We start from the raw sequence: 16,285 nt of genomic DNA, 5'->3' as shown, positions 1-16,285 counted from the left end.
CCTATACCAAAACGTGGACCTACATAGCCCATTTTCAATACCAAAAGTCCTGCAGACATCTACTTCAATTCTGTCGGAAGCTAGAGTGATTTCCACAGACGGACTGACGGATAGACGGACGGACATCGCTAAATCGACATAGAGTTTTATGCTGATCAAGAATAGTATATATGTTTGTCTAAAATGTGTATTTCGAGGTGTTACAACGGAATGACAAACTTAATTATCCCCTTCATACTATGGTGGAAGTAAAAATCGTATACAGGGTCAGATAAAAAAAACTGCAACAACGTCAAATGCCATAATTTTTTCAAATTTTAGAATAAATTTAACTTTGTCCTTCAAACGGCCAATGAAACCGTAACACGCTGCCCGAATGTTGCTCTGCGGTAATTTGGCCCATTCCCGGCGAAGCGCTTGCTTGAGGTGATCGACACTTGCTTTCCAAACCTTGCTTTCCAAAATACTCCAGACACAATAGTCCAACGGATTGGTATCCGCAGAATTTGGAGGCCATTGTGCGCTGGAAATGAAGCGAGGACCCTCTTTTTGTAGCCATTCTTGTGTGGCGCGTGCTGAGTTCTGTAGGAATGTTCAAGGTCTGCACCAAAAATGTTTGCGTGCCCAAGGCTTTAATACACCCTCTAGAATATTTTCGCGATAACATTCGACATTTATTCTGATGCCACGGTCGATTAATACGAGCGGAGAGTGACCATTGGCTGTTATGGCGGCCCACACCATCATCATGGCCGGCGCTTAAGGTCTGGTGGCCAACCGAAGGTGCACATTTTCAGCTGACCTCTTTGGCAAGTAAACATGATCATTTTGTTTTTTGCAAATTGCTGGACGATGAATATTTTCTCATCGGAGAAAACCAACTCTTTAGCTGTTTTGAGTCTTTTGTCTTTCTGTTGCTGTGTAAGTTCTTCCACTTTTTGGAATTTCAATGACTTTACCCCGAGCTCATTTTTCAATATTTGCGAATGGAAAATTCCGATATGATATGAAGCTCACGAGCCATTTTTCTGCCACTGCTGATGTTTCTGATGTTGACTTTCGAACCATTTCTGCTGATGTTGCTGTTTTCTTGCGTCCACTTCCTTGACGTCGGGCTACGCTACCAGTATCACGGTAACGAGCCATGTTACGGACACAAAAGATTTATTCAGATTTTATTTATGGAGTGCTCTAACTATAGCTACTTGTGGCTTTCCAGCCAAATATAAAGAAATCACACTATCACGCTTGAATTCCATCACGAATAACTTTTTTCCTGAAAATGCTCACCAAAATGCTTTTGCTGTTTTTTGCGCTTGTAAACAATATAATGGGCTGTCACTGGAATAATTTTAATAGCTGTCGGACGAGTGGTTAAGAAATGAAGGCAGTCTGAAGTTGGTTGCAGTTTTTTCATCTCACGCTGTATATGAGTCCAAGATAAAACAAAACATGTTATTATCCCGAAAAACTACATTTTTAAATTGTATACCCTTCACCTTGAAAATAAGGGTACACTAACTTTATCATGCCGTTTGTAACATCCTTTTGTATTCGTTCATGATCAGCATAAAATTCTAAGTCGATTTAACGATATTCGTCTGTCTGTTGACATCACGATATAGCCCACATTATCTGACGTAAGGCTTCAAGATTTGGCAAAAACAACTTGTTTGTGTTTACGAGGGTTGGTATTGAAAATGAGATATATAGGTCCACGATTATAGCCCCCATATAACGGTACCTCCCAATATTGGGTATTTTGATGATTTTTGCAACATTTTTCCTCGGATTTGTCAAAATGTTGTATTTGTAGTTCGCAATGGGTTCCAGCTCCTGTGGCGGAACATAGTATAGCGCACTATATTTGTTATTTACTAAATGTTATTTACTTGTTATATACTAAATATCTCTTTCTCCTCTCTTTTTTAGTTCCTGTAAGCTGCTTGGAAACGCGTCAGAGATGTGAGGTAAGCAACATTAGAATTGTAAGAAAATATTTTTTTTCATACCCTCTGTCCATATGTAGCTAGATCGACTAGAAATATGATACCATATGGTCTATATCGGTCGACGTTTTTGTATAGCCCGGATTTTTATACTATATTATAAGTTTGATTGGGCCAAAAATTATGTAACACCACGAAATATTGGTTTCCCACATAGGAAAGTATATATAGATCTTCCTATCTCGCCGAGCTGAGTCGATCTAGCTATGTATGTCCGTCCGTCCGTCCGTCCGGCTGTCCGTCTGTCCATGTTAATTTGTAATCACTCTACAGGTGGCAGTTATGGCACGATATTCACGAAATTTAAAATGGAGGTGGGGCTAGGGTCAGAATAGAACCCTATTTCTTTTGGAGATGATCGCATAATATCTTGGGGTTGAAATGGACCAAAAACTGAAAAAATTCCGGATTTTGCAGTTGCTCTGCAGGTCGCAATTATAGACCAATCGACGCGGAAGTTAGCATGGGGCTAGAGCTTAGGGCTGGGCAGAAGCCTTCCAATTTTTAATAAAAGTCAAATTTTTCATTAAACCGCGAATATTTTAATCCCGTCGAAATCACAAATAGACAAAAAGGTCAATTCTGACCGTTACGTCGATGCCGATAGTAAATATATCGGATATATAGCGAAATATATACAATGTGTATATACAAAGGAAGGGGATGTTAGTTAGAATGCTTATATCTCAAGAATGGCTGGACCGATTTTGACAAATTTTGTCAATTCAGAATGCCCTCTTGACATAAAGGAATAAAATCTAAAAAAATCGAAAAAAAAGGTATCAATAATTATGGTCATATAGATTTTGTTGTATTTTGTGACATTTTTTTATTTTTTCATATTTTTTATTGCATGGGATTTTTTCAATTTGACTTATAATATATAATATTTAGGAATTTGTAAATATTATAAATGTTAAGATTTATCTTTTTTAATTGAATTCTATTTGACAAAATTTGCATACGAATTCACTTATTAGGAATAGAAATTTATTTCATATTGTTAGTCAAATTTATTGTCCTTCCAAATTACTGGACATTTTCATATCCCTTGATTTCTCTGAAATTATATGTACGTTCTTATTCAATATTAGGGAAAATAACAGGATGTGATGTTTGTCATTCTGTTTGTAATTCACAGACATAATATTTTAGGACCCAAGGATATGCGTTTCTGATCAGCATAAAATTTTACAACTATTTGCGTATGTCAGCCTGTGGTAATCGGTATTAATTTTTAAAGGGTCAACTTAGATGGTTAGGATGTTAAGTCCGAAATTATTATTTGTGTTTAATAATTTTTTTTTTTAATTTTTTTAATAAAAATTATATAATTTTTTTTATTTCAAAATGAAACATAATTGAAATAACTGTGCAAATATATCTCCGAATTGTCTGATCAAAATATTAATTTTTAACAACGAAGTTGTTTTTAAAACAGAAAATTTTTTATCTGGGTAGTGCTCTATGACATAATTTCAAAAGCGAAATCTTCCAAAATAGATTTGAACGTAAGGGTGCTTCTAACATATTGTAGTGTTGTAGGGTATCACATGGTCGTCCCCGCACGACTATAGCCTTTGCTTAATTGTGTTTAGAATTTTTTTATTTATTTTTTTTTTTAGAATTTCACTGAAAATTAGAATCAGTCCTTTCTCCATTTTTTTACTTAGAACCATAGCCCTCAAAAATCGATACCCCCGATATTCGTTATTTGACCATGGGCCCCATGTATATCTTCTCCCGATTTCAAGTTCATTGTGCATCAAGTATTCACTATCAACATAACAGGATGGGTTTTGGCTCTTTAAACCGATTTTTTGCCTAGATCGGTTTTTTGAAATAATTTCACCATTGTTGAATAATGTTATTCCAAGAAGAAATCCTGCATCATCGCAAAGGAATTGTTGAGCAGAAAATGAAATAAAATTCCTTACCGTTAATTGAGATTCTTGAAGTGTGGTCGGCAATGACTGTTGTTGCTGCGGTTGCTTTCGCGTCGGATCATATTGGGCAGCAATTTGCGCTGCTGTTGAGAGGGCTTCTTGTATTTGTGGTTGTAGTTGTTTCTGCAACTGCGGCAATCCTGGCTGCCGCGCTGGTGTGTAAACAGGACTTGGTGCAGATTGGGCTGCAACAGGATTATTTCTATACTTGTGATTGAAAATGCTGTAAAAATAAATTACAGTTTAAATTAGTACAAAATATTTAAATTTTGAAATCAAATTTTGTAATAAATTTTGTTTGTATAATAGCACATTTATAAATTGGGGACTCTGGATTGGAAAAAGAGTGTACAGGGTGTTTTGTTTTCATGTTTTCTTTTTTTTGTTTATTTGTGGGGAGCGAGAAAGATACCTTTGTTTGTCACCCTGTTGCTTGAATGGATTAAATGTCTGACTAGTGGCTTGAGGTTTTTGATAATTTTGTGGTGTTTGTTGGAGAATGCTTGGTTTCTGTAGTGGAGTCGAAACTCGTTTATATTGCTGTGGATGTTGTTGTTGTAGTTGTGGTCCCGTAGGTGGACGTTTATTTTGTATTGTGGATAGAGGCGTAGTGCCCAGACCCCAGGCGTGTAATTCATTAACATCGTTTTTGGGGTGCGGTTTAAAATAATTTGTCTTATCATCGATATGTGCAACACGATTTATATCACTTATATATCTGTGTTAATGTACGAATAGAGAAAAGTTAAAACGAAATGAAATATTTCATCAAATATTGTTAGTCACAAATGAAGGAAGTTTGTTAGTTCTTCATGGTTACTTACTCTGAACCTAAACCAGGGCCAGAATTTTCCCAAGCTTCAATATGTTCATGCGGTGGCCCATAGGTTTCATGTATGGGTGCTCCATGCAGATACGTTGAAACATGACCCTTGGGTGGATGGGAATAGATAATTTCTGGTATATGCGCCGTCTCTGCACTATGCCAAGGTGCACTTTCACCACTATGCCATGGAGGAACAATCTAAAAGTTATGCATAAAATATTGTTAAATTATTTGAAAAATGATTAAATATTAAAACTACTTTAAAAGTATCAGTCAATATGACGAAAGATATATACCCTTAGCCTTTGGTGATCCAAAAGCAACCAAAAGGTTTTTTATACCCTCCACTATACATAGTATGGAGGGTATATTAAGTTCGTCATTCCATTTGTAAAGTATTTATAATTTATTATATTAGTATTATAATGTAATCACGCTAGAGTCAAAACGAATTACGATAAAAAGCTAAAAATTTTGCGCATATCAGCTTTTGTTTGCAGGCAGGTCAAGTTTGAGGATAGGCTATATCGATCCACGATATTGTATAGCCCCATATAATGGTAGCCCCCGATATTCTGTATTTTGATGATTTTAGCCACACTTCTCAATGGAGTTGTGTGAAATTTTACATAAGGAGTTCGTAGTGAGTACTTTACCCCCTGAAAAATAATTTTCTATATAGGTCCACGATATAGTATACCCCCCATATAGCTGTGCCCTGATATTCTGTATTTTGATGATTGTAGCCAATTTTTTCAATGGAATGGTCTGAAAATCCACATAAGGGATTTCTTTTGAGTACTTTACTCCCTTGAAGAGAATTGTCTATACAGGTCCACGATATGGTATATCAGCTAACGGTACTCCCGATATTCGGAATTTTGAGGATTTTAGGCACATTTTTCAATGTTATTATCGGAAATTCTACATAAGGAGTTCTTTGTATATAACGGTACCTCACTATATTTGGTATTTTGATGATTGTAGCGAATTTTCCTTTTGAGTACTTTACGATATCGTATATCAGCTATGCAACGGTACGCCCGATAGTCAGTATTTTGATGATTTTACCGGAATTATTTTAAATTTCGTATTTAAAGTTCGTAATAGGTACTGCAGCCTATGACAAAAAAATTAGGTATACAGGTCCACGTCTTCGTATAGCCCCCATACAAGGATACCTCCCGATATTCGATACATTATTCACCGGAATTGTTTCAAATTTCGTATTTAAAGTTCGTAATGGGTACTACAGCCTATGACCAGCCTATTTGTTGTACAGGACCACGTCCGCGAAAAACCCATACTAGAAATTAGACCTGGTCAAACTTAGCTGTTTATACCTTGTATAGTGGTAAGGGTATTATGTCTTTGTGCATGTGTTTGTAACATGGAGAAGGAAGCGTGACAGATCCGCAGTTACTTTCAAAGGACTTCATAAAATCACTTTCTGAGTCGATTTTTGCATATCACTCCGTCTGTCCGCTCGTCCGTCCATCTATGCATTGTTGTCAACAAAATGCACGTCGCATTTATTAGCCGATGGAGATAAAATTTTGCAAATAATATTTGTTTGGCCCAAGGACGAACCCTATTGATGATAATCGGATCAGACTTAGATATAGCTCCCACATATTTTCAACCGATATATGTCCATATATGTTTTTAGCTGTTTTCGCGTTAATTGTGCACCAAATGTCAATATCAGTTTAAATAACCTGTATTTTGGTACATCCCACCGAATTTAGTCTAGGAGCAATTAAATTAAAATTGGAGAAAATCGGTTCAGATATAGCTATAGCTCTCATATATATATTTCATCCGATTTAGGGGTTTAAGACCCTAACATGCGTAATGTGCACTCCCGAAGAATGATATTTGGTACCGGAATTTTGGCAATTAATATTGAATTCATTCTATAAATTAGTACTCCAAACTTGTTGTAAATCGGTTTAAATGTAGCTATAGCTCCCATATATATGTTTTATTCGATTTGGGGTTTAAAGTCCCTCACAAGTGTAATATGTATTCCAAATTTGGTACCAGATATCAGATACAGCTCTGAAATAAGTGTAATATTTTTTATCAAGATCGGTTCAGGTTCGGATATAGGACCCATATATATTTTCAACCGATTTCGGGTTAATTGTGCACCAAATAGCCAATATCAATCCAAATGACCTGAATTTTGTCTCATCCGACCGAATTCAGTAAATCGGATTCGGAGAAAATCGGTTCAGATATAGCTATAGCTCCCATACATATGTTTCATCCGATTTGGTGTTTAAGTCCCTCAAATTCGTAATATGCATTCTACAACAATGATATTTCGTACCAGATATCTTATAGAGCTCGGAAATACCTCTGCCAAATTTTATAAATATCGTGTTAGATTTGGATAGGGGTCTCATATATATCTTCAACCGATTTCGGGTTAATTGTGCCCCAAATGACCAATATCTGTAAAAAAGTCCTGAATTTTAGAACATCCGACCGAATTTAGTCTAGCTATAGCTCCAATATGGTGTTTAAGTCTCTTAAGTTCGTAATAGGCATTTTACAACAATGATATTTGGTACCTGATATCTCATAAAGCTCGAAATACCTGTTACAAATTTTATTGAGAATAGCTAATATTTAAATATAGCTCCTAAATATCCTTAATCCGATTTTCGTTTTTTTGTGCAAATAATTTCTAATATCAGACCAAATGGAGTGTATTTCGGGACCTACATTTTCATTTTGTGAAACTCGGTTCCGATATATATTTCTCCAGGTTATATTAAGCTCTCTATAGAAAATTATAACTGCTCTAAAGTCGAATGTTCATAGGTGGTATGATCTACTTGAAATAAATTCATTAGTTACGGGAGCTCTACTAAATATGCATAATGGTGTAGGGTATAATATAGTCGGCTCTGCCCGACTTTTGACTTTTTCTTACTGGTTTTTCCTTGTTTTTTTTTTTTTTGTAAAATTTTCAAACATTAAAAAATCCGTGTAGAAAAATATATTCCTGAAATATTTTCCATATAGTCAATTGTTGGAAAATTATCAATGTTTGGTTAATATATTAGTTCAGCTAAGTTTGGGCCACTTCGTTATGTATGAGTTGAGTATATTTTTAGTTTAATTTGCCAAAAAGTTTTTAACACTCGAAATAATGGTCTAAGACCCCACATGTAGTAAATCGATTTTCCTAGCTCGGCGAGCTGAATCAAGCTATTCATTCCGTCCGTCTGTCAAGTTAATTTGTCTCCAAAATTGGTTCATTTTGTGCATTTCCTCCAGATTTAAATTATAACACGTCATTTGTATTACCTATTAAATTAAATAAGGAACACATTCATTTTCGCCTATAAACAATTTTGTTTTTAAATCTTATTATATACTCAAAATGTATACCACCAATATAAAGTCGTAGAAAATACACTGACAGAGAAAGAAAGCCAAATAGAAATATTACACAATCAACTGCACTCTATTGGGTGGTATGTATTTGTTTGCGCATATTAGCCCAAGGCAATAAAATTTACATTCACATGGACACAAAACATCAACATTATCGGCATCATCGAAACGATTCACCATCAACATTATTCCGTTTATACGGCGCACAGACTCATTCATTCATCGTTCGAACGTATTCATGTGATACACATACGTACATATATATATATATATATATATATATATATATATATATATATATATATATATATATATACAAATTTATATTTGTATGTTAATAGGTATGTACAGCATCTTCATCATTATCATATGAATGACTAGTACGCGAATACGATGAGCTAATGAAAGAATAATCGGATGTAAATGCCATAAAATACAACATCGTATCACAGACACTCGCTCACTTACTCCCAGCTGCCTTTGGGTTTTGAGTTTCATCATCGACATGGCACAATACCGTTCGAGTATAAAATGCTAATAGAATACGTATTTAAGCCACACGTTTCATCGGCGAGCTAACAATAAAAACAAAAACAGTGATTGCTTTGTTGCTGTTGTTTTTGTTGCTGAAATCATTTCACTTTCATTTGGATCAGAGTGTTGAAGGCAGCGTCAACAGCGTTATGTTTGAAATCCAACTTTCTTTAGATGAGTACAGTGGGGTAAAATATAATGGCATCGATATTGTGCAATATTAAGAAATTCAATGTCTGTGGAAGGAAAATTCCATTAATCTGAGTTATGGCATATACTTTTTTTATACCCCCCACCATATATATTATGTTTGTCATTCCGTTTGTAACACCTCGAAATATACATTTTAGACCCCACAAAGTATATATATTCTTTATCAGCTTAAAATTCTATGTCGATTTAACAATGTCCATCCGTCTGTGGAAATCACTCTAGCTTCCGAACGATATGAAGCAAGTTGTTAAAAATTTAAAAATTCTGCAGGACTTTTGGTATTGAAAATGGGCATGTCCACATCTTCGTATAGCCCCCATATAACGGTACCTCCCGATATGCGGTATTTTGATAATTTTAGCGACATTATTTACCGGAATTGTGTCAAAATTGGTATTCGCAGTTCGTATTGGATACTACAACATAAGGCAGAAAATGGGCCATTCAGGTCCACGTCTTCGTATAACCCCATATAACGGTAGATCCCGATATTCGGTATTTTGATGATATTAGCGACATTATTTACCGGAATTGTTTCAAATTTGGTATTCGAAGTTCATAATGGATACTACAACATAAGACAGAAAATGGGCCATGCAGGTCTACGTCTTCGTATAGCTCCTATATAACGGTTCCCCCGATATTCGGTATTTTGACGATTTTAGCGACATTATTTACCGGAACTATTTTAAATTTAGTATTTGAAGGGCGTAATGAATACTACAGCCTATGAAAGAAAATTGTCTGTGCAGGTCCACGTCTTCGTATAGCCCCCATATAACAGTACCCCCTGATATTTGGTATTTTGATGATTTTTGTGGAATTATTTCTCGGAATTATTTCAAATTTCGTGTTTGAAGTTCGTAAGTTCCACGTCTTATTGTACGGCCGTTTTTAGGTGGTGGTGGTGGATTGGAAATTTTCGAGTTGAGTTGGGATGAATCCGTTGTTAATTAGGCCACGCCATAACTCCTGTGACCAATGCTTAATCTTCTCTTGGTGCTACGAGAGGTATGAATTAAAAGCTTGCATTCACCAAAGAAACATTCCTAACCTAATGATGTGGTCGAAATTTTTTTGCCCAGTTTTAATCTATCACCTTTTTTTTAAAAAAAGGCAATTTAAAATATAGATTTGTATACGCTACACAACACTGTGGTACGGTTTATGTATTTGTTTTGTGACATCCAAAGGGATACGAAATAGACTCCTGGTCTGTCTATGCATATTTGTAAGCAAATTACAGAACTCAATTCATATACCCCCACCATAGTATATTAAGTTCCGTTCCGTTTGTGACAACTCGAAATATACATTTTAGACCACACAAGGGATATGTTTTAGATCAGCATAAAATGTCGATTTAACGATATTGTCCGTCTGTAGGTAGGTTGATAAAATGTTACTCAATTGAAAATGGGCCATGTACCTACATGGTATAGCCCCCATATTATGGTAACTCCCTATTTTCGGTATTTTGATGATGGATACTACAGCCTATTCGGTATTTTGAAGATTTTAGAGACATTATTCGCCGCAATTGTTCCAAATCTCGTATTTAAAGTTCCTAGTGGGTACTACAGTCTGTGACAGACATTTGTCTTGTCAGGTTCTTGCATAGACCATATATATTGGTACCTCCCTATTTTTCGCGGTAGTATTTCTTTTCTTTCTTTTTATTATTATTATTATTATTTTTATACCCTCCACCTTGGAAAGGAGGGTATATTAACTTTGTCATTCCGTTTGTAACATCCTTAACTATTCGTCTTAGATCCCATAAAGTATTTATATTCATAATCAGCATAAAATTCTAAGTCGATTTAACGATGTCCGTCTGTCTGTCCGTCTGTCTGTTGAAATCACGATACAGCCCACATTATTTGACGTAGAGTGCCAAAATTTAGCAGAGCTATTTGCATTGTGTCTAGGATGGTTGGTATTGAAAATGAGATATATCGGTCCACGTTCTGGTATAGTCCCCATATAACGGTACCTCCCGATATTCGATATTTTGATGATTTATGCCACATTTTTTCACGGATTTGTCTGGAAATTGGTATTTGTAGGTCATAACGGGTCCCCGACCGTGTGGCAAAACATTGCATGTATAGGTCCACGTTGTGGTATAGTCCCCATATAACGGTACCTCCCGATATTCGGTATTTTGATGATTTATGCCACATTTTTTCACGGATTTGTCTAAAAATTGGTATTTGGGTGTCATAATGGGTCCTAGTTCGTCTGGAGAAACATTGTAATTATAGGTCCACGTTTTGGTGTAGCCCCCATATAACGGTACCTCCCGATATTCGGCATTTTAATGGTTTTTGCCACATTTCTTCTGATTCTTTTATCCTAAGGTGTAGGGTATTAAAAGTTTGGCCCGGCCGAACTTTTTTTTTTTTTTGAAGAATTCCTTTCAAATGGTGGAGGGTATTAAATTGTAAGACGATTTTGCTGTCCGTCCGTCCGTACGTCTGTTGTAATCACGCTAGAGTCAAAATGAATAAAGATGGAATATGAAGCTAAAATTTGGCACCGATCTGTATTTTGTCTGCAGGCAGGTCAAGTTAAAAGGTGGGTATCGTACCGGTCCACGGTATCGTATAGTCCCCATATAACGTACCTCAATGGAGTTATCTGAAATTCTACACAAGGAGTTCCTCGTGACTACTTTATATCCGAAAAAAGAATTGTCTATACAGGTCCACGATATTGTATATCCCATATATAACTGTTCTTCCCGATATTCAGTATTTTGATGATTTTAACTGCATTTTTCAATGAAATTGTCTGAAAATCCACACAAGGAGTTCTCTGTGAGTACTTTACCCCCTGAAAGAGAATTGTCTATATAGGTCCATGATATCGTATAGCCGCATACATGGATTCTTCTGGTAAAATAGACCATAACTTTTTATTAGTAAATAAAAAACGAAAATTTCCATTAAACAGCGAATATTTTTAATCCCAGCGGAATCAGAATATATGCGAAAAGGACCCTTACTTTGATACTGATATCCATTATATCGCATATAAAGCAACATATTTCCAATCTATATGCATTAATGAAGGGGATGTTAGTTTGACCGCTTATATCTCAAGAACTGATTTGGACAAGGCCTTTTGGCATAAATGAATAAAATCTAGAAAAATTGCATAAAAATATGCTAATAAAAATGTGAATATTTTTCTGTAATATTTGTATACCCTCCACCTTGAATAGGAGGGTAAGGAGAATTAAATTTGTCATTCTGTATATAAAACCTCTAAATATTAATGATCGACCCCATAAATTGTATACAGGGTGAGATGAAAAAACTGAAACCAACTTCAGACTGCTGTCATTTTTAAGCCATTCGTCCGAAAACTGTTAAAATTATTCCAGGGACTCATTATAGCCCATTATATTGTTTACAAACGTACCGAAGCATTTTATTTTTGCATAAGATTTTTGCAATTTGATTTAAAAAAAATATTTGATTGTACATTCTGTAAAATATTTTCAGCTTTCAACACTATGTGTATTTATTATATTCGGGTCGATATTCATTAATTTTGCAATGGGGTAGAGTTAGGTTCAGAGTAGACGCCGATTTTTTTGAAAGATGTTCGCATAATAATCACGTTTTAAAATCTAAAACCTAAAAATTGTCTAGATTTTTCAATTATCAACTAAGAGCCAGTAGTCTTGGAATTCATTATTAGGTTAGAGTTTAGGACAGCGTCGAAGCCTAGGAGTTTGAATGGTCATTGGATAATATTCAGCTGGTAAAAAGGGCCAGAATTTTTTGTGAAATAATACCAAAATGGCCGAAATCACAAATACGTTTCCGAAGAGCGAATTATGTATTTGACAGGGAGATCTGCTTCGTCAAATACCGATGTTTTTTCAGAGATCTTATGTTTTGGAGAGTATTGGTTCCAGATGTATGCTGATTATTCGAAAAGAGTTGCAATTAGGCTCTACATTTTCATATCTGCAGAAACTAGACTGCAAATTGGAGTGTTGTAGAGTATCTAATGGTCGACACCGTCCGACTCTAGTCTTTGCTTACTTGTTTTATGATATTTTGAATATCTTGAGCGTTTGCCCAGAAGGTCTTTGTAAATTTTATATCATTATATGTGCCATTCAGTTTGTAACTCCTCGCAAAATGTATATTTTTTGGTCAGTGCAAAATTCTAAATAGTTTTTTGTAATTTCGCAATTATTCGATTAATATGTTTTATGTGCCCTAAAATTTTTCCAGAACACCTGGAAAACACCCTAATATAGCTGTTCAAGTTAATTGGACATCCATTTTTTTGTGACTTGAATCTGAGTGGATTAACAATTCTCCCCAGTACAAATGTCATATATCATTCGTTGATTAAATCTTTGTTTTGAAAATAATTGACACTACACATTTTTAAAAAACAATGGTGAACGTGTCACGCAATTCCCTCTTTCAGATTCACACTACAAAACTTCCATTCCGAATAGTGAGTGTCATTTGCACAATAGAGTCATTCCATGTACCCCACTCCATGCTGCTGGCACGTTTTTGTCACATTATTCTTTTGTCTAATAAAGAGTACCCATTGTGTAATGCCTGACTGACTAACAGACTGACTGACACATAATTCCAATTAACATCTTCTCTGGCTAACACAATCACAATAAACAGAGATATGTTCCCACTTTCATTTTCTTTTGCTACTCCCTTTCTTAATTCAATTCAAGTCGTTCGTTCGTTTCTTCGTTCATTCATTCGTTCGTTCGTTACTGGTTTTATTACTCACCGTATGATGATGATTAATGTGATGATGGTGATGATGATATTTCGTCGAATGATAGGTCTGCTGATAATACGAACATAGCTTGAAGAGATGTGACAACGCCGGGAACAGGAAGAGTAGAAATTTCAGCAACAACTTCTTGGCAGCACCCACACCAATGACCAAAGGCAACAGCCAGAAAAGTTTGATTTTGATAATTTTTATGATCAAGACCAGGGCCAAAAACGACAGCAGCAGTTTACTTTTCATGAGTTTCTCTAAACAATGGAAGACAATCGGAAACAAAAGTGAAAATGCCAGAACAGAAATGCAATGCAATGCTCTTTGTGTGCGTGTTCATTACTCACGTAGTTTCTTCATCAGGATTTTACCGGCCAAACGAGCTTCACTCTTTTGCTTGGGTATTAGCTCCAACTTGGCTATAACACCATTGCCCTCTATTGATTTGGGCGATATACGAAATGTGGCTCCGTCGAACATCATTTCAGGCAATTTCAATTCGATATTATGTGTCATGGCGAATTTGATGCTCTTGCCATACAATGCATTTGTGACTTCCTCAATTGGTGTTTCCGGCATGGCAGCTAAAGAAGCAGAGAAAAAAGGAAAACAAACAAAGGAGACAAATGAGACAAATAAATAGTAGTAGTACAAATGAGATAAAATAAAGTTTTCAAGTGATTTGATTTATTTTAGTTAGAACGATTTTTCTTTTGCATAATTTAAAAAAAGAAACAACTGTTCATGAATAGTCGCCTCAGGCTTCAAAAAAAAAAAAAAAAAAAAAAAAAAACAATTATATTTTTAAATCTGAATAAATCTTAAACATTATTCTGGAAAAAAATAAGTACATTGATGTGATTCAGAATCATTTTTCTTGCTCAAAACTATGATCAGATCATAAATAATAGCTAAAATAAATTATCAGAATTTGTTCGTAATTGGGCAGAAATCATCTTAAGCTTTCTGTCAAAGTCCAACTTTGAACTTTTGTAATTTTGAAATATTATGAGAGATTTTTAATTTCAATCCGTTTTTCACCCCTAAATATTCGTCATAGACCCCATAAATGATATATATTCGGATGTCCGTCTGTTGAAATCAACCACATTGAAATACAGCTTTAAAATTTGACATAATACATTGCATTTTATCTGTGATTATTGGTATTCAAAAAGTTCTATCTCGGTCTAAGATTTCGTATAGCCCCTATATAACGGTACATTCCGATATTTTGTATTTATACCCTACACCACAAGGTGGTCAGGGTATTATGTCTTTGTGCATTTGTTTGTAACAGGCAAAAGGAAACGAGAGAGACCCATAGTTATTTTTGATGATCTGCGTAGAATCACATTCTGAGTCGATTTATGCATGTCCGTCCATCCGTCTGTCCGTCCGTCTGTCCATGTATTTTTGTAAACAAAGTACAGTTCGAATTTATTGCCTTATCCAGATGAAATTTTGCACAAATCATTTGTTTGGCCCAAGGACGAACCCTATTGAAATTGGAGATAATCGGTCAAAATTTAGATATAGCTCCCATATATAACTTCGTCCGATTTGCCTTTTATTGTGCACCAAACGTGTAATATCAGTCCGAATAGTATGGAATTTTGCACGTACGATCAGATTGGACCTGAAAATAAATGTGCCAAATTTGATCGAAATCGGTTCAGATATAGCTATAGCTCCCATATATATTGTTCATCCGATTTGTTATTTTTGTCCTCCGCAGCCGTAATATGCACTCTGTAACAACAATATTTGGGGAAATATATCAAATACAGCTCAGAAATACATTTGATAAATTTTATCGAGATCGGTTCAGATTTGGATATAGCTCCCATATATAACTTCGTCCGATTTACCTTTAAATGTGCACCAAACGTCTAATACTTGCCCAAATGGGATGAAATTTGGCACTTACGAAAGAATTGAGTCTAGAAGCTAGTATGTCAAATTTGGTGAAGATCGGTTCAGAAATAGCTATAGCTCCCATATATACTGTTCATCCGATTTGTTATATTTGTTACTCACAGCCGTAATATGCACTCCGTGACAACGATATTCAGGGAAATATGTCAAATAAAGCTCAGAAATGTCTTTGCCAAATTTTATCGAGATCGGTTCCGATTTGGATATAGCTCCCATATATATTTTTATCCGATTTCAAATTAATGGGCAATACGAGTCCGAATTTAAAAGATACAAATGCTTCGGCATATTTTGTCCTTTGAACTTTAAATGATAATTATAATCATAGCGTGTATGATTGAATTCTCCCATTAAAACGTCTAATTGTTATGCGGAGTTCTACTAAATTAGCAAAGTGGTGTAGGGTATCATAAAGTCGGCCCCGCCCGACTTTAAGACTTTTTTTACTGGTTTTATAATTGTAGCCACATTTTGACACGAAATTGTTTCAAGTTCGGTATTTAGAGTTTTTAAAGAATTTTACCTTTTGTCACCACCATGTAACCGTGCCTCGAGATATTCGGTATCTTGACAATTGGATATCCGATATTTTTATGCCCTACACCACATAGTGGTAAGGGTAT

General features: G+C 35.3%; 1 protein-coding gene and 1 long non-coding RNA gene across 4 annotated transcripts in view; one reads left to right on the top strand and one right to left on the bottom strand.

Moving 5' to 3' along the window:
- The window catches only part of LOC131802470 (uncharacterized), a 167,581-nt gene that overhangs the window by 87,009 nt on the left and 64,287 nt on the right, over positions 1-16,285 (top strand). Inside the window, exon 3 of the long non-coding RNA XR_009342215.1 lies at positions 1,933-1,970. This is a non-coding gene — a long non-coding RNA (uncharacterized LOC131802470). The remainder of the gene's footprint in view (positions 1-1,932; positions 1,971-16,285) is intronic.
- The window catches only part of LOC101891327 (uncharacterized), a 73,884-nt gene that overhangs the window by 1,907 nt on the left and 55,692 nt on the right, over positions 1-16,285 (bottom strand). For 2 of the 3 annotated variants that reach the window (XM_059122772.1, XM_020040009.2), the window contains exons 3-7: positions 14,072-14,308; positions 13,728-13,981; positions 4,780-4,979; positions 4,368-4,673; positions 3,947-4,178 (exon numbers count right to left, since the gene is read on the bottom strand). In XM_059122772.1, the coding sequence (XP_058978755.1) occupies positions 3,947-4,178; positions 4,368-4,673; positions 4,780-4,979; positions 13,728-13,981; positions 14,072-14,308 (1,229 nt within the window). The remainder of the gene's footprint in view (positions 1-3,946; positions 4,179-4,367; positions 4,674-4,779; positions 4,980-13,727; positions 13,982-14,071; positions 14,309-16,285) is intronic. The other variant, XM_059122783.1, reaches the window with a different exon arrangement.

Source organism: Musca domestica, unplaced genomic scaffold (genome assembly GCF_030504385.1).
Source record: "Musca domestica strain aabys unplaced genomic scaffold, Musca_domestica.polishedcontigs.V.1.1 1, whole genome shotgun sequence".
NCBI lineage: Eukaryota > Metazoa > Arthropoda > Insecta > Diptera > Muscidae > Musca > Musca domestica.
Note: the sequence above shows the minus strand (reverse complement) of the source record. Positions and strands in the feature narration are given on the sequence as shown.